The 18,393-nt window shown below is 37.5% G+C and overlaps 2 protein-coding genes across 8 annotated transcripts in view; one reads left to right on the top strand and one right to left on the bottom strand.

Moving 5' to 3' along the window:
* Positions 1–18,393, bottom strand: part of DYTN (dystrotelin) — a 73,776-nt gene that overhangs the window by 13,302 nt on the left and 42,081 nt on the right. The gene's annotated exons all lie outside the window — the stretch shown is intronic.
* Positions 1–18,393, top strand: part of ADAM23 (ADAM metallopeptidase domain 23) — a 65,861-nt gene that overhangs the window by 44,267 nt on the left and 3,201 nt on the right. Inside the window, exons 22-27 of one of the 7 annotated variants that reach the window (XM_066553891.1) lie at positions 1,187–1,306; positions 2,264–2,432; positions 4,262–4,373; positions 12,491–12,581; positions 14,764–14,818; positions 15,524–18,389. In XM_066553891.1, the coding sequence (XP_066409988.1) occupies positions 1,187–1,306; positions 2,264–2,432; positions 4,262–4,373; positions 12,491–12,581; positions 14,764–14,818; positions 15,524–15,571 (595 nt within the window). In that variant the 3' untranslated portion in view covers positions 15,572–18,389. Of the gene's footprint in view, positions 1–1,186; positions 1,307–2,263; positions 2,433–4,261; positions 4,374–7,730; positions 7,822–12,490; positions 12,582–14,763; positions 14,819–15,523; positions 18,390–18,393 lie in introns of those variants that run through there. The other 6 variants (XM_066553889.1, XM_066553895.1, XM_066553890.1 and 3 more) reach the window with 6 other exon arrangements.

Here is an 18,393-nt window from a genome sequence, read left to right as displayed (position 1 = left end):
AGGGACAAGACAGCAAAAAGTCACAAGTCCATAACATAAAAACACCTCAGCAGGTGGCAGGGATAAATTAGGCTACATATACACACACTCTGTTGACTTGCTCTGGGACTGACACCAGATTATGCTGTGTCAGGTTTGTTCCAACATTTATTTTAACCAGAGAGGACCATTAGACATTTGGATGCTATAGAGAAAGGCCTGATTAATTTCCGTGTGATCATTACTAGATGAATATTTGATTAAATGTATTTTTCAAGTAAATGATCATTAGTAGATAGACTTAAATGTCTCCTGATTTACTTCTGTTTTGTAATTTTTAGTTATGTACATACAAATTTCAGTTTTGGAATAGCATTTTCCTTCTTTTACTGTTTGATGCTTGTATAATGGATTTTTTAATATTATTAGTTTTCAGATAGGATCATAAGGAAAGGAGTTGTTTAATTTAGATGAGGTTAATGTGTTCTAATGTATATGTTAAACCCCTCAATTCTATAAAAGCATTTCTTTGTTGGTAGAGAAATGCAGGACAATGATCTGGCTGACGGGCTATTTATGTTTTTTTCAGTTTTAACAAAGTCAATTTCCAGCATTCATTCAGCTGCTTCTGTGACTTAGGACAATCAGTATTAGTTAATATCCTTCTATTGAAGATTTAAAAGATATGTTGTATATGCTATATAAAATATATTTAAATATATGCAGATATAAAATAACATTAAAAAAGCAGATTCTTTACCAAAACTTGGGCACACACAACTTCACACTAAAAATTGTTATGGTTCTGTTGTCTTGCAAAGGAAATAAAATGCAATGAAGATTTCAAACTTGACATTAATGTGTGGTGTGTAAGCTGCCAGAGAGAGAGAAAAGCATTTCAGCCTAACTTGACAAAGCTTTGTACAGTTTGGCTCCTCCTACTTGTACTGGATTGTTCTTAGAGCACAGATACATTCTGTGCTCATGTGAGCATTCCCTGGTGCATTGGAGTGAACCATGACTTGTTTCTGCTTTCTGTCATTTAAATAAAATAATATTTTATTTCCAGGCTTGCACTCTGAAAGTCTGTCATGTGGCTTATGGTAATATATTACTGTGATCAGCAGCACCATTGCCAGACTTTCTTTTTTGTAAGTTTACCTCATATTAAGTCAGTAATATTTTGATTTTTGTTTTTGTTTTCCAGTGATGTTTTCTGTGGCTTTTTGCTCTGTACTAATCTTACTAGAGTTCCACGAGTTGGTCAAGTTCAAGGAGAAATTATCCCAAATTCCTTTTATCATCAAGGACGCATAGTGGACTGCAGGTAAAAGATAATACAGTGTTCCAACATGATTTATCTCTGTCAAACCTAATTGAATTCAGAGAGACATAAATATGAGAGTCTGAATTTTAGGGTAATTGCAGCAAAATCATTATTCTGAGTGATATTTCTCTATTTAAAAAAATCCCCAAAACATAAAAAGTCCAATATTCCACATTTAAAGAGAGTAAAATGTGCATTATACTCCTGAATCTCTCCCTTGATCCCTCCAATAGCAGAACTTCAGTCAGAACTTAATACTCAGCATTACGTTTTTCTGGGGGTGGAGAAAGTCTGTGATTGCCAAAGACCCATATTTTAAATAGAATGATTTTGAGTGTTAAATACTCAAAGAAACAGCTGTAGTGAAGTGAAGGCTGAGAGGGAGGAAACTGCAGAGTTGTGGCAGGGTAAGATCTTCAGTTAAAGAGCAGATAAATGAGTTTCAGTCTCCTGCACTGCTGGGTCTGTCCACAATACTGGATTTGTATTTTGAAGTCATTGGCAACATTGCAGTTTTGGTCACCCTAAGAGTACTCTCTTAGATAGTTGGGTCCTGAGTGAACAGTGGTTCTTAATTCTTCCATTATTCCATTATTCCACTAGTGTTTTTATTTAAATCACATGAGAAGTTAGTTTTTTAGGGTTTTTTCTAGCAATAATATTTCACAGCACTTGCAGAAAAAGAAACAAGAAGGAAATGGTCTGTCAGAGACATAAAAAATCCCCAAAGCCTAAGGTGCCCTTCTTGAGTATTTAGGTCCTAATCTAGACTTATTTTTATTTTGACAACTGGAACACTGTCATTGCTGTGGAGAGACAGAAAAACTCTAGAGTTTTGTTCAGTCTGTCTGAATAAAAGAAAGGTGTGGGGCTTTCAGTGTCTACACCAACGTGCTTTTAATATTTTCAAAAGATTCCAGTCATAATACTAATACTGTCTTAAAACTTTTCTCCCAGTGGTGCTCATGTTCTTTTAGATGATGATACGGATTTAGGTTATGTGGAGGATGGAGCTCCATGTGGACCTCAGATGATGTGTCTGGACAAAAAGTGCCTGCCAATCCAGTCCTTGAACATAAGCAGCTGTCCCATTGGTTCCAATGGAAAAGTCTGTTCTGGTCATGGGGTGAGTCTGTACTGGGAATGGGCAGCTCAGCTTCCCCAGCTCTCGCTGCTCTGCCTGATCCTAACACCTGAAAGTCTTCCTAAGACCTTTTAATCTGAAACTACAAATGTTGGATTCAGGGCAAGACTGCCATTTTGTGATGCATAAAAAAAAATTTTTAGAAAGGAAAGTTCTCAAATCGGTTCTGCAGTTATATCCAAAGAATCGGGTTTGTAAGTAGCCAGAAAGACCTTTGGCATTAGATATTGGAAGGACTTCTGTAATGTACTACCCTTATTTCAAGCTACTTGCCATCTTGAATTAAACTTTTTCCTGCACACTAACAACTTTATGAAGTTGGTCTTGTGTTCATAGATTTATAGCCCATGGCTTAAATAATTAAAATTCCAAACTGTGGGTCCTCAGTAGAGAGGGAGTTCTTGAACAGTTCCAAACAGTTCTTGAACAGATCCAAGGTGTATCATTTTGCATTCAGGCACATTATGTTCTGTTATTCTACCCACAAGTTCATTTGTCTAAGGTGTTTGGTCTGATTTGATGAACAGATCACTGTTTTAAATACCAATAAAACCTTTCCACTGTGGGATTCAGTGAGACAAATACGTGCCTAAAGGGCTAGACTTTGTACAAGAATGGATTATTTCTTCTTGTTGTTTCTGCTTGTCTCTCTGTTTCAAAGTAGAGGGTTAGGTTCAAAATCAAGAATAAAAATTTTAAAATTTGGAAGTAAAGTATCTAGGAGATTATAAATCATCTTGGTACTTCTTGAGAGTGACATGAAGGGTGAGTGAACTATCATACCTATTTGTTTTGGATTATTACAATTCCTAATTTTAAAAGGGTATTTCAGTTGATCAAACCTGCCATAAAATGTGTTTATCTTCAAGTTCTTAGGTAAGATTCTCCAGTGAGTGCTTCTTAAAAGCAGAGCACGATAAAAGTTGAATTAAAAAATCACGTGTTACTTAGAATCATTTGTGGGTAGGTTGTTTCCTGGGTTTGTTTCAGATTATGTTCCAGTGTCCAAAAGACATTAGCTGTTTGTCTAAGGATTGACTTAATTTCTAGTCCTATAATCAAAACTTCATCCATTATGTCTGTTTCCTGTGTTATGCTCTTTTCCACAGTAACTTCTTCTAGCAGCACCATTCCATGTTCTTTTTCATATGGGAAGCTTACAGCTATTAACTCTTACTATCAATTTGATGGTTTAGGTTTTGTCCACTGGATAGATTTTTCTGTATCTAATAAATATACTGCCAATTTTAGAGTGCCAAGTTCTTTTCTAGAGGTCATTCAGGTAAATGTAAACTGAGGAAGAACCATTCCCTCTCTTTTAGAAGCCATACAAGCATTCCTCATTGCTTCTTAGGAAAAATGCTGACAAAACCAATGAAAATATATTGACTTTGTTCTACATGGGAGCAGGCTGTAAACAAGAGGTGGGAAAGTGTGACCATGTCCTTAACCTTTCAAAGGCAAATGTTTGTACCCCTTCTGGGCCTCTAGGCTCAAAGTCCAGATAATTGGGTGCTGAAGGTCTAACTAGTCTAGCTAAATGGCTGTCATTTTTCACAGCCTGTGCAGGTGTGTGCCAGTGATGATAGAACCAGTTCTGCTTTTCCTAGCATGTGAGAGTATTAGGAGGGTTGAGGCAAACTTCCAGGTGTGTTATGGCATTCCAAACACTCAGTGCAATATATACAATATATCAATAGGTATGTTTTGTACCTTGATTTAAATGTCTAATTACATGTTAATAAATACAATGTGACCTGTTAATAAAATGTAGTTAGAAATTAAGTGCTGTCACTTTCTTTCCCCCCTAGGTTTGTAGTAATGAAGCCACTTGCATTTGTAATTTCTCCTGGGCTGGGACAGACTGCAGCATTGATGATCCTGTCAGGGATACTGGTGGCAAGAAGGATGAAGGACCCAAGGGTTTGTGTTTTGTTTCAGTTTTTATGTTTTTTCATGTTTTTCTGTTGATAGATGGTAACAGAATTAGCATATAAAAAGCAAATACTATTGTACAGCTGTGTTTAGACCCAGACATTAAATTCTGCTTCATGTAGAGGAAGTAGATTTTTCTACTTTGAGAATTGATAAAACTTTTACTTTTCTAACTTAAATTTGGGGAAGATTTCAACAGGTAATGTTTTTTTCCTTTGTCCCTTATTCTCTGTTTTTTAATGATCATTTTCATTGTGATTGGAATCTGACTTAGTGTAGCTCTTATTTTTTAATATGATAATAGAATATTCATATTTTACTAGTGATTTTCAGTTTTCTTAGTCAACTAATTAAGAGAGCTGTGGCATAAAAAAGGGAAAAGTGGAATGTCCCTGGTAAAATCAGATTCCTTGAAATCATATTGCAATGAAAGAAAAAAGAAATTAAGATTTTTGATAATTTAAATTATTCTTACAATCATTGTTGCTTGTTCTTATGTACTTGGTATGTATTTCAACTACATATGAAGTACAAATACAAAGGGGAGGTATTGAGGAAATAATCTAAAAGTTTTTTCAAAGAGGAAGGGAAAGTATTTGGGTTTCTCTCCGACTCCTCTGCCAAAGAATATCTTTGGATGTCTTGGGAGTTGTGCTGTCCAGTTTTTTTAAATGTCTTTCCTGTCATCAGGGCACTGTTCAACATCAGACTATATTCATCCAGTTTTATGCATTTACAAAGTCCCCAGTTCCAGGTTCTTCTGCTCCATTTGCAAGGTAGATGGAGAAAAGATAAGAGTTGTTCAAAAGGGTAGTCCTGAGGACTCAGACTCTAATTAATTACTCTGAAAGTACCAAGGTTTCAAGGAAGGACAGGATTTTGGTATGTCCCTCTGGAATGGCTCTACATCTGTCTTGTGTGCCTTTTTGTGTTACCCCTTGGCAGAATGGTTCCAGTAGACCTTTGCCAAGATCTGTTTGAAGAGATCATCTTGAAACAAGTTACTGGTGTGAAGGAGGCTCTGTAGACCAGTCCAGATTTGTATAAGGAATTTTTACAGGTGCTTCCTGGACTCCCAGTCCCAACATTGCTCATTGTAGAGCTGCCTGGTTTGTACTCTGCCTTACAAGCCACTTTTCATTCCATTTCCTCTAAAAACCTTCCTGACAGTGGAATGCTGCTTAGAGAGTCTAAAAAAAAAAATTATGGAGACCAACACTGCAGAGCTGTTCAGTTCTCTGTGTGTGTGGATGAGGAGAGCAGGATTTACAGCTGTGACCCTGAGAGCATATAAATTTTACTTTGTTCATTCCCAAATCTGGTAGGTAAGAAATGATTCCCTCCTCTGTGAAAAGGTCTGTAGGAAGGGTAACACAGAAGGTACACTTATCTTTGATAAATTACTGTAAGTCAGATTGTCTCATCTAGGTCAGAATGGAGATACCTTAGTGAAAATTATTACATCAATGTTGAAATATTTTGGGAAAAAGCCTTAAGTGGATAGTATGTGCATGGATTTCTGCCAGCAGGTACAGGCAAAGTTTAGACTGCATTTTTCAGTGGAGTCCTCTGCAAAATGGCAGACTGTGCTTTTGTTCAAGGTGGCTTAATGATCTCAAAAGATGGATTATTTTTCTTACAGTGTTACAGTAATTTACTGATGTTGAATCACCTAGAAATGAATTTAAGAGACTGAACACTATGATCTCTCTGTGTGCTTACAGAGGAATTCCTTTGTGAGAAGATTTCAGAAGAGTAGAGCAGTAGTTTCCTTTGTTGTAATGACCCAACATATACAAGAGTAGCTTCCATTAATTTTTATCCCTTATTACTCCCTATGTCATATGCCAGTTTACAAGTCTAAGACAAGGAAACCAAAATAGTTGGTTTTCCTTAGCCATAAGATTGAATGAAGTGAAACACTCATGATGTGAAAATTCATCTAATAGGTTTAATCTTTTTCACACCAAAACTCCAAGCATTTTTCTTGCTGCAATTAGAGTATATGTAGTTAGGGAGTGTTGCTATTTATTTATGTATTGTTGTGATAATTGACAATTGACTGCTATTCTGCTGCACTTCTCAGATTTTCCATCATCCATCAATTGCTTTTTGGCTCCATTCTCTATTTCAGGATAAAAAATTTGTGGTCCTTAATTATGTTGCTATTAATTAATGATTCTTGAATTACTCTATACTCAGCAACCTACTGTATCCTGTACTAGCAGATGTACACAGCATTTAGCAGTTTGAGGAAGACAGAGTTCTGCTGTTACTTTTTGGTTACTGCAGAGACTTTGAATTACTTTTAGAGCGTGGGTTAGCAGTTTTGAAATCAGTGGGACTCCATATACACATGAGATTCTTCTTTGCAATTTAATTTGCAGGATTAGGCCTTTATTTGACTAGTAGAGTACTGTTTGTTTATTTTAATACAGAACTTATGTCTCAAGTGTGTGTGTGTGTGTTTGTGCGTGTGTATTTATGAAACAGGATAAAAAATCCCCAGGTACTTTAAAACACACTTCACTCAGCATGGAGTCTATAAAATCTTTGTCCCTAAGTTCCCATTTGACAGGGAATTAATCTCCTTGCTTGTGGTCTATTGTGACTCCATGAATCTATCAAACCTTTAATCTCTAACCTAGGAGATGTACAGAATTTTTTCCTGAAAAGTGTTCCCTTAAGGAACTTCTCAAGGATTAAAAGTAAGGCCTCGATGTCTTGAGAGACTATCTGAACATATCAAAATTTCTAGGGTGTTACCTGAAGCATGTTTCTAGGGTAGTTTTTTGAATTTAAAAGGTGTTACCTGTTTTAGGTCATATAGATAAACAGAGTCCTATTGATAAACACAGTAACAAAGAAAAATATTACTAATTAGTAAAGGAATTACTTTAAAACTTGAGGGGTTTTATTTTTTCCTGAAGTGGAATTGTTTCCAGTTTTCATATTCTTAATTATATAATGGATACAGTAAGTTTCTGGTAATCAAAAAGAAAGTTTTTTATTGGCAATTTATTTACTTTTTGGCTGGTTTAAATAAGCAGTAGCTTCAGGATGTTCCTTTTTAGAGTCAATAATACAATCACAAGCTGAAAGGAATTTACAGGAAAACTTCTCATTGAAATATTTGCAAGCATTCAAAGAAAACCAAATAGAGCTCATTTCAGAACTTTTAAAGCTACACTATTTGGTAAACAAAGGTTTGTGAGGAGATTTGAATTGTTTATCCAACAGTGGATTCTATTCTAAAGTATTCCTATGAGGAATTATTTCATGTTTTCATTTCAGACATATACGTGATGATTTCCTGAAAAATTGTTCCCTTTTCCCTCCACACAGTGAGCATGGCCGCTAACAGGCTAATAGGTGCAGTGGCAGGGACCATTCTGGCCTTGGGGGTGATTTTTGGAGGCACAGGGTGGGGAATAGAGTAAGCACTTTTCTCAGTTTGAGTTCTCTGTCTGGTGCCTTGGTGTGTGAGGTAACCCTGTGCACCTGAGCCCTCTGTGTTCCCCTAGCTTTGTCCTGTGGTGACGTATTTGTCGTGTGTTTGACTGTGTCTGTGTCATGTGGTTTGCTCATGCAGTGTTGAACCTTCTCCTGTCTGGGGTAATGTGGGGCATAAAACAATACATTTGTGAATTTTTACATTGTCACCATAAAATTAAATGTTTAAATGTTTCCATTACACCAAATTACCGAAAAAAGAAAAAAAGGAAAAGGAGAAGAAAAAAGGGATTTCTTGATTATTTTGCAAAATAGATTGAGTAATGTGAACTGTTTTATTACATGCAGGGCTTTTAGTCTAATGATCAAGCTAGGCAGATGAAAGCTGGTGATAGTCATACAGACAGGTAGTTTTACAGTAAAGCTTCTGAAGGTTCTGTTGCTAAGATTCTGTTACCTCAGGATAGCACAGTGCTGGAGTGTAGGATCCATGTATAAAGAATATGTATGAGCAATTTTTATTGTCTTTTCATAGTTCTAGAAAATGGTAATCCTAAGTGTTATCCCAGTACCTCAATTTTAACGATGGCTATGATTTATATAAAATTTGTGTTCATGTATATATATATATACATAAAAAGGCCCATGTAAAAGCTATTTTCATTCTGCATTCACTGTGCAAACTACAGATGACATGACTGCCATTTTGCTGCTCTGAGATTTCCAACTTCTCCATGTTTCTAGTTCTATATATGACATCTGGCATGTGACAGTGGCACCTCTCTGAAGGGGGACTTGTTAGCAGGACAGTCTGTGATTTCCAGTCAGGCTGAGTGCAAAGGCATTCGCACACAGTTCTAGTCCAGTGAGGCAGCACTTTGTGTGTGTCTGACTCTGCAGCCCTAGGAACCTGTCCATGCATGAAACTGATCCAAGATTCTCAGAAGTGTAGAGACCTTTGCATTCTCAGGGGACAATTATTAGAAAACAAATAGAAGGAAGAAGGTAAGAGGTTATTTCCTTGAGAAAGATCAGATCTGTGTTTCACTGGTAGCTTTTACAACTGTTTGCCAAAAACTGAAGACTGTGAAAGTTGTAGAGATTTGGGGGACAGAATCTGGAGCAGAAAATTTACCTGCAAGTTGAGGACCACTTGCCTTTTGCTTACATTCTGCCTTGTTCTCTTCTGTTTGTCTCTTCCCTCACCTGCTGTCTCAAGCCACTCAGCTCTGACCAGTGTCCCTGACCATTTGTTCTTGCTCCTGTATCCTTCTATACCAATGCCAGTTTTTCGTCATCTCTCCTCTGCTTTTATCACTCACTACCTGACTCATTGTTTTTGTTTCTATTCATTCTTTTTTCCTACATCTCATCAATGTTTTTGTCCTCTGATTTCTTCAGATACAAATGTGCATTCAAGGCAAGCCACTGCTACGTTTTGTTGGTTTATAGAAAGCACACAGGGAATGCAAATTCCCTCTGTGTTCCTAATGCCCTGCTGGCCATTACCAGTGTGGCTGCAGGGGAGGGTGTGAGCATCACAGCCTCATGCCAGGACCTGTCCTTCTTCCTCCTTCCTCACCACTTCACTTGCAAATTGTAAATCCTTGTTCAAAGTGCTGAAATAACTTCAATTACTTAATGATTTATGAACTTATTTCAGAAATCACGGGGGACAAAGTGGTGCAGTAGTTCCTTTTCCAGATTTCATACCATAAAATGGATTTTCATACCTAAAATGGATACTTAGCTTTGATAACTGAAACCAGAGGATTTGGCTGGCAAAACAACAGGCAAGAAAGGACATCAGATCACTAGAGTTGTTGTTACCTGCAGGACAGTCTGCAGTAAGCTTGCCTTTTCTAATACTGGCAGAGTTTCAAATGGTGTGTATTCGTTCTTGTAGAATCTCTTGGATGATGATGAAGATTTTGGGGATAGTCTGAAGTCTGCTGAAGTTTCAGGTGTGTTCTGCTTTAACACCTTGAGTAGGATTTGTATCAGGGTCCTAAAAGATGGCCAGGGATGGTACGAGAGCCATGCTGGGGCAGTGTCCTTGCAGGAAAAGAAGGTGTGCCAGGCAGGAATCTGCAGGAGATTCCTCCTGACAAATCTGTGTCTGCAGGTTATGGCAGTGCTGTGGTGGAAAGAACAACGTAGCAAAGTGTTGCCTCTTGTGATAGTCTGGATGGGAAATGATCCCACAGTGTGGTGGTTATTAAGACCTGCCTCTTACTTCTGGTTTGTCAAGCATCTGAGTGCAGTGACTAGAGAGGTTTATATGGATTTTTATTTTTCTTCATAAACGTCCCTTTACTGGTAGCAAAATTCTGGTGTACTAATAATACAATTTATTTGGTAATGCTTAATAAAACATAAGGCATAGATCCTTACAGTAAGGTATAACACATAAAAGTAATCTCATTTTCATTTTAAGTACTTTTATGTGCACAGTCTGTCTTAAAATGACTCATCAGTGATCCTCTTAGATCTCTGTATTTTGAAACTGGGATTCAACAGTTAGAGTTCTCCAGTCTCATAAATAAGTGGTTGCTCTTCAGTCATATTACCTATTCTACAGGCTTGATTTTTTAAATATTTGTACTTTTCTATTACCTGAGCCTAATTTTTTAGTATATTATCATCTTCTGTTTAAATTGATTGAATTATTTAATATTTATAGTAAATAAAACCAATACTGGTTTTCTTTATTTAAAGAATAAACTGATGTTTGGTGATTAGATGTGCTCTTTGAAATGGATACACATCCCTGGGCATTAACAACCAGGGAACATAGTGAGAAGAGGGATGTAAAAGTTTTGATTTGGCACATCTTTATCTAAGTTATGACTACATTATTATAAAGTAATCATTATACCTCTTTTGTGAGAAGATGGCATTCTATGGCTAGGAAGAAATTGGCTTTAGAACTTCTCAAGGCTTATTTATTATAGATTTTCAAGGCAAATTTATTACAGATAAATCATTTGCTGTGTTTTCAGTCCTTTGTTCTGTGAGATCATTTGATAAAATCCAGAGCAAACAGTAGATCTCAGTCAGATATGGTGGCTCATTAGGCTGCTGTTACAAGCAAGCCTTAATTGGAACAACAATGCCTGCAGGATGGCACTTACCCGCCACCATGCTCAAGCCTGTTAATTTGAGCCAGGTGTGACTTAAAGTTAAGTCCAAATAAGATACATTCTTCCAAATAGTGCAGAATTACCTTTTGATTTTTGTTGTCAAATTTGTCCACTGTTTGTCTCTAAAGCTCATTAAATTTTTCTTCAGTCCAACTATGTTATTAATGTTCCTGAGTACTCTTTGTGTAGGAACTGCAGGAAGCAATTTTTAAAACTTTGTTTTCTTTTAGCTAATCAGAATGTCCAGAAGTCCTGAGGTGAGAAAGTTGTAGTGGAAGTAATAAAGTTAGGTGGCTGCAGTAAATTTTAAAACTTAGGGCAAGTGCTTATTGCAGTCTGTTGGGTTGGGCAGGAGGTTTTATAATATTGACCTAACAGCTTAAAACTTTCAGTTGTTGCAGCTGCCCTTGCTCTTTCTTTGCTGCTCTTTGGCTGCTCCTCTTTCTTCCTTATATTAGCTGTGTGACAGTTTTCCAAACTCCGCTCAGAACAATTAATTAGGAAAATTTCAATTGTTGTGTAGAAGTGTTGGTTTGGGAAGAGTGGGACAGGGGTAAGATCTATTTTTGAAGGCTATTCCTGAATATGTAAATGGTTGAACAAAAAGTGCGTGATATGCTGCAGAAAAGAACTGTTGAGTTTTCATTTTGCAGTGTTTTACATCAAAGACTGCATGGGAAGTTTTTGTATAGAGCAAATGTTACTCAAACCTCTGTCCTGTGTAAACAGAGCACTTAAGGGTCAATTATTAATATCTTCTTTAGGTGCTCTCTTGGCCTCTTCAGAAAATTGCGCAAACATATTTTGTGCTGCTTCTTTTTGTTGCTCTTTTTTCTGCTCCACCCTTCTCCACTTTGTTGTTCAGTAGCTTCTTGAGGATGATGATGAAGAGATGCTTTGATGTTTGGAAAGCTTAGTGGAAATAAACTTTTATTTCAACTTTCGTTCCCTATTATATAATCCTTTGCTTTTGTCAAACAATTGTATATTTAGCATTGACGTAACTGTAGGGTATCTGGATTCTGATGAGCAAGTGGTGCCTGGATGCTCTCAGCTCAAATTAAAATATCTGCACCTTTCAGGAGCTCCATGAAAAAAGAGAGGGCTTTTTGTTTTCTTCTTTCTTTCTTTCTCGTTTTCTGTAGTCTTAAAACATACAGCATTTATCCTTTTCCCTCTAAGTTAAGGAATTATTCACAACTATCTTAGTGTCCTCAGCTGACTGTTCATGAAGCAGATAATGGAGTAAGCTACAATGGAATTCACTGTCTAATACTAGGTTTTTATCTATGGTAGAAGTCAGCATAGCACAATGCAGAGACCAACAGCTTTGTTTGTTCCTATTGTTAAAGAAAAGTAAGTTAAGTTGGGCTTGTTGAGACTGTCTAGAGGCATCACCTTGTGTGCTGTCCATATTCCCTGAATTGTTTGACTACCCTTCAGATGCTTCACAAAATGTGAATGAAGTCGTTGGTTCTTATGTTGTCTTACCCTAATCCTTTATCACAGGTCCTAGTGCCACCAATCTTATAATAGGCTCCATCGCTGGTGCCATCCTGGTAGCAGCAATTGTCCTTGGGGGGACAGGATGGGGCTTTAAGTAAGCAATGCCGCATGTCTTCTCCTCGGTGGCTCTGGCATTTCTATTTCTTGCTTACATCACTCAGTTTTGAGTTCCTGCTACAAGAGTTCCAAGTTAACCCCCAGACTCTAACACACTGCTTTGAACAAGAAATTATACATGCAGTAAACAAGCAAAGGAAATGGATTTGAAAAATAGCAAATGTTATCAGGGTGCAAAGTTGAATAACAAGAAAAGAATTAGGTGAATTCATGAAAATTAAATTAACACTTAAGGAACAAGGTCTTTTTTCACCTTCTGTCCCTAGCATTAAAGCTGATTGTATTGGTTAAAAGCCCCCAAAAGATACATGTCATATTTTGAATGTAGTAGTACTTTCAAACTACTCAACTTTTTGACAACAAGAGATGTCATATAAATGGTCAGTGGTGGAAGGAGCAGAGTCGTTTTCAGAAGCAACTGTGTTGACGTAGTTGACTCTGGAATAGTAGACCTAACTTGTTTGTGGTTACTGACTTTTTTTTTAGATTTTTTTTTTTTTTAAAAACAAATTTAGGTTTAGAGAGACCATTTTGAAATCTTGAGCTATTTCCTGAAAGATGAAAGCATTTCTCTCCCAATTCTAGTTTGATGTGTTTTGTAACTCTAAGGACAAACAGATTAGTCATTCCACTTGACTACTCTGTTAGAGCAAACAGAGAGTCTTGTACAAAGGTACTTAATTCCTACCCTTTCTGTAGTGTCCATTTTGCCCAGATGCATGGCCTGTATTTGGTAAAAAAGTTTTCCCTTTAGAAGGGAGAACTCTCTCACAGTGTTTATAACCTAACAGATCATGGAAGTAATTAAGTAGAAATGATTTCTCATGGCATTTAAAGTTGCTGTTTCTTTTCAATAATATGAATCAAGGTTAAGCCATGATACAACAATAAGCCATAATTCTTCAAGAAGAATAATTAGTAATAATAATAATTCAAAGAAAATTTTCTATGGCCTCTATTCTTATTTCATGTCAAAGTTGAGAAGAAAAAATTATTCCCTAATTGATTAAGGCAGTTATCAAAGTAGAGGCTAGTGATTAGGTCTTACCTTGTAATTCACTTTCAGAGGTCACCTGAAAATGTTTTACTTCTGGTTTATACTCTTGTATTTTTGAAGTTTCAGCTGGCCTTAATTAACTATGCATATAGAAGGAAAATATTTCAAAATCTCTTTCAGGCCTGCTGAAAGCAGCAAATCAGGCTTTGCCCTTTCTCCTGGACAAGGCAATTAGTCCCTGTTGCCTGGGCTGTCACTGTTGGTGTTCTCAGACTCAGCCACATTCATTTTTCTCTCAGTGCTTGTTTGGAGGGTGCCCATGGGAATTAACCGAGCAAGATTCTGTTGGGGGAAAAAAAGTCTGCTTACCCTTTTGGATGAGTTTTCTACAGTAAGAGGCATTTGCCCATTACTTAGCAATTCACAGATTTTGCAGAAACAGGGTGTGCATCCCTAGATGATAAGGTTGTATTGCATAAGGTAGTTTGCTGAAAACAAAATAGATGTCATGAAAAGATAAAATAATTAGTCAGTTCTTCCTCTGAGTCTTTTCAAGCTGTCTTATGCCCTGGCTATCTTTGCCCTTTGCCATCAGCACTGCAGCCCCTGCCTCCAACAGACACAGAGCTTGAGAACTTACATGAAAGAAAGGAGTAGGACAATCCCTCCCTGTCCTAAACAATACAGGATGTAATTGATTATTTATTCTTTGTGTTTCACACTTCTCAAACTGCTCTCACAAGTGATCAGCTTTGCACCCTGGTGTCATTTGTTTGCCCAAAGGAAGAAGCTTGTTCTGCCTATAGAGGACATGCACTGGAAATGCCTCCTGAAGCTCCTCCTGTCACAGGAGCAAGATACAACTGTTTATTCTGTAGCAGAACCTCAAAGACACCAGCCTGGCCTAGCTCACAGCTTGAAGTGCATGTTTCTTCTGGGGGCCAGAGGGGAACAGAAGAGGCTTTTCAGCTTGTACACAAAGAGGGCTAGCACATGTAGACCCCCAATATTTGGATTCAGATAGATCTGGAGGGACAGATGAGGATAATAAAGGGATTTTAACTTTTCCTTTTTTTAAGCAAGTGATATATTTAGTCTCTGCAACTATGAGAGAAGGTAGCTAATGCGTTACAAACTGGGAGATGTGATTTCTGTTTCACAGGTTATCAGATGTTCATATGAACATACGGTACTGTGGTGTCAAGTCCATATCAAACGTAAGCTGCAACTAAGCAAACTTTGTTCATGAACTGAGGTGGGGGGTGGGGGTTGGAGGGGAAGTGTTAAAGAAACTGATGCAAGTTCAGAGAGAAAAAAGGAAAAACAGCTCAACAAACAAATTCCAGTTTCAAGAATGAATCCAAGGTTAATTTTAAATCAAGTTAATGTGTGGACAGAATAGCAAAGAAAATATTAACTGACAATTTTACAGAATATAGAATCTCATGAGACATTTCAGGTGGCTTAAAGGCTGTGGGTAGAAACCTTGTTAAGAAGTAGATTTTACTCAGTTGAGCCTTGCATCATACTTTTAAATCTAAGTACAGCAGTAAGAACTTGATTTTGGTGCAGCAAGTCTGTGCAAGCTTTTAACATGCAGTGTTTAACATAGGAAGGACATTTTTACAATTAGAGTAGCTCAGGGGCCTACAATTTTTTTCCTAGCATGTATTCACTCACATCTGCTAAGCTACTGCAGTAATACAAGTCAATTAATGCTTTTGTTACTGACTTTAACAGCAGTTTGGGTAAGAAAACACTGCTAAGAGGTAATAAGAGGGATGTGGAAATGTACATGAAGAGCTGCTGCTTGTTATAGCAGAATACAAAAGTTACAGATAGAGAATTGATTGTAGGCACAATTCTATTTCCAGAAATTGTTCTTAGCTAAAGAGCTGCAAGGTTTTCTGTTTCTTTAACAGAAAATTCATGGAGGAACCAAAGACTTACCCAGCTATAACCGATGCTGAGGTTGAACTGATCTGGGCTGTTGCATTTAGACCCCAAAGGTTGCCACAAGTTAAAGCAGTGGAATGCTGGTGGCAATTTCGTGAGGAAGAGGTTTGGGTCCCTTATCAGCATTTCCATCAAGCATGAATTGTGGACCAAAATCCAGTCATCACTGCACAAACAGCAGCTAGAATCAAATGTGAGGTATTTTCTAATTTTTTCCCCAAACTACTGGAAGAAATGGGAGGTCAGTCAGGTCAACTTATTTTAAGTTGCGTTTTTTAGTCCCTCATTTTAATAATGGGAGGAGCTTTTCTTGATAATGAGGGAGTTTTTCTTTTCTGATTTTTTTTTTATGTAAACATGACCATGTTAGGCAGTGGTATGCTATGGCGTGGAGTGCTTTTTTGACTAAAAATAACCTATACTTTTCTTTCTTTTCTTTTTGTTTGAGACCCTTTTTCTGGTTGGATTACAGACAGAAATGACCCTCATTATTTAAAGAGGCATTAAAACTTGAAATGCAAAGACTTTGATGTTCTAAGATCTTCCACATAAACCAACAAAGGACTAGGAAGCATCATCATTCTTAGGGTGTGTCCTTCCCTAGAGGACACTTCTGTCCCCTTACCATTTAACTGAAGCATAGCAGAAGGAATCTTGTACTGCTATAACTCAAAGCTAGAACTGGTGGAAATGTCCAGAACCCGCTACTCACCTACTCTACTTTATTGTCATTTTCTTGGGGAAGAGGGAAACTTGTTCTATTTGCCAATTTAAGTTAGACTAATTGTCTTCATTTTAGTATTATAATGCTTGGTAATTCAGGCTGAAGTTGTTAAAGCAGGTCAGGTAATCAGAACAGAATTTCAGTTCCTGCAGGGTAACACCTCCGTGCTCACCTCTGAAGTGCCACAATGGCAGCTCTTGTTAAAGCTTTGCATGTGTGTACTGTTTCCTTATTGACACTGTACCTCATGTTCCCTATTTCAGGCTCTTATTTTAGTTCTTCACATGTCTCTCTCCCTCATACAACATTGTTAGCAGAATATCCTAAGTGAAGAAAGGCAGTGGTTTGGTCAGTATCTTGTTCCTCAAAGGCTGTATTTCTGCTGAATAAAACTAGGAAATAAGTAAATATATGGTTTGGACAGAATGTATGATGAGGTTTGTACTAGAACACTACACCAGTGAAGAACAGGTTAGAAGAGAGCAGATAAGATAAAAGTCAAAAGTTTTGTTAGATTGTACTGGGAAGCTAGCATAGCATCTATCCTCTATACCGTGTTCTAAGACTTTATAAAGTCTATTTCTTTAATTAAAATAAGCTCAGGTAACAACATAATTCAGTGTCTGTTTTAAGGACTTGTCCTCTTCAAGGACAAGTTATGTCACCTGGATTTTTCATCTGCATTGTTGATTTAAAAGGACTGAGTAATTAGTTGTTTATCAGTAGTACTTGAATTCAAGGATGCTAGACAGTATTTAAAAGGAGATGGGGGAAAAGAAGCAGACATGTCCTTTTCCCATTGAAACTGGTAGGACAAGCAGATACACAGCAGCCTTTAACTCACATTTAACCAAGTTCTGTAATATTCATGCTTCCTATCTGGCAGTTTTGCAAGTTGGCCTGAAAATTATTTTCCTTATCTCAAATTTACCTGTAGTTTAGAGGACAAGTAATTGAGATACTGACATAACGTCAGCCTCATTCCAAAGGAGCATTAGTACAGTAATCCTGGAGGGGAAAAGACTGAAAGATGAATACAGTAATCTTCTTTCAGAAACTAGCAGTTCTTAAGCACTCATCTTGCACAAATCCAATCACAAACCAAAGTCAAGGATTCCCAAGAATTACCAGCCTCTGGAAGTCCTCTCAAAAAGAAGTTGCCTTTGCATTAGTCCCAAACCACCAGTTAAACCTTATGTATAGAATAAATATTGTAGCAGTGGTAGAAGTTAGCAGGGCTGCAGAAGATTAAAAATCCAGGGGTTGGTCTGTAGCTTTAGGGAATATATGAATTCCTGTTCTGTATTTTTTGCATGTTGGTTTGGTGGTGGTAGTGGTGTGTATGCCCAATGGTAAAACGAAATGCATGAGCCCCTTGCTTGATGCCCCACATAAAGCCAGATACTGGGGAGGTTGCACCCAACTTTTGTTGTTGCTTCCTAATGTCTTGCTGTGTGACATAGGACATCAACATCGCAGGAGATTGGATGTCCCCAGCTTGCTGCCACTGTTAACATTCAGTTCTAATCACACAACTGACAAAGCTGTCCAGTCTCCTTCGAATGCAATGTCTCAGCTGTCTTTTGCTCCTTACTAAGATTCACAGCACTTATGGTCAATAGTGTGGTAAGAGCTCACAAAGGCACACGCACTTTTGTCACACTGGATTATACAAACTAAATTCTGGTGTAGCCAGAGCTGGGCACTTGCTCTGAGAACTCAAGCCTCTGCTGGCTGAAGTGCTGCCATTCCTGGCACTTGTGACTCATTCTCTTTAGGTAAACATGTGCATTCTTGGCCTAGCGCACACATGTGTTACTGGGAGCTGAAAAGTTGTACAAATTTAGAGCACCACTTGAAATACTACAGAAATACTTGATTTCTGTGTGCCAGCATGATCTTTAAACTGCACAAGGAAACCTGTACTTGGTATCGTGCTGTAGGAATCATGCAACCAATTTCCTTAAATAATTACCCCTTGAAAAAGTTCTTGGTTAAGCTGTCAGTGTGAGCCTTTTACTTTACTATGACCTTAGCAATGGCTTTGTTCCTGTTATACCTAACTAATGTCTTGCACTTTTCTCTTTCCATCTCCTTTTGATGCAACCTGGA

This window comes from Molothrus aeneus, chromosome 7, assembly GCF_037042795.1.
Source record: "Molothrus aeneus isolate 106 chromosome 7, BPBGC_Maene_1.0, whole genome shotgun sequence".
Taxonomy (NCBI): domain Eukaryota; kingdom Metazoa; phylum Chordata; class Aves; order Passeriformes; family Icteridae; genus Molothrus; species Molothrus aeneus.
This window is presented reverse-complemented; position numbering and strand designations above follow the sequence as displayed.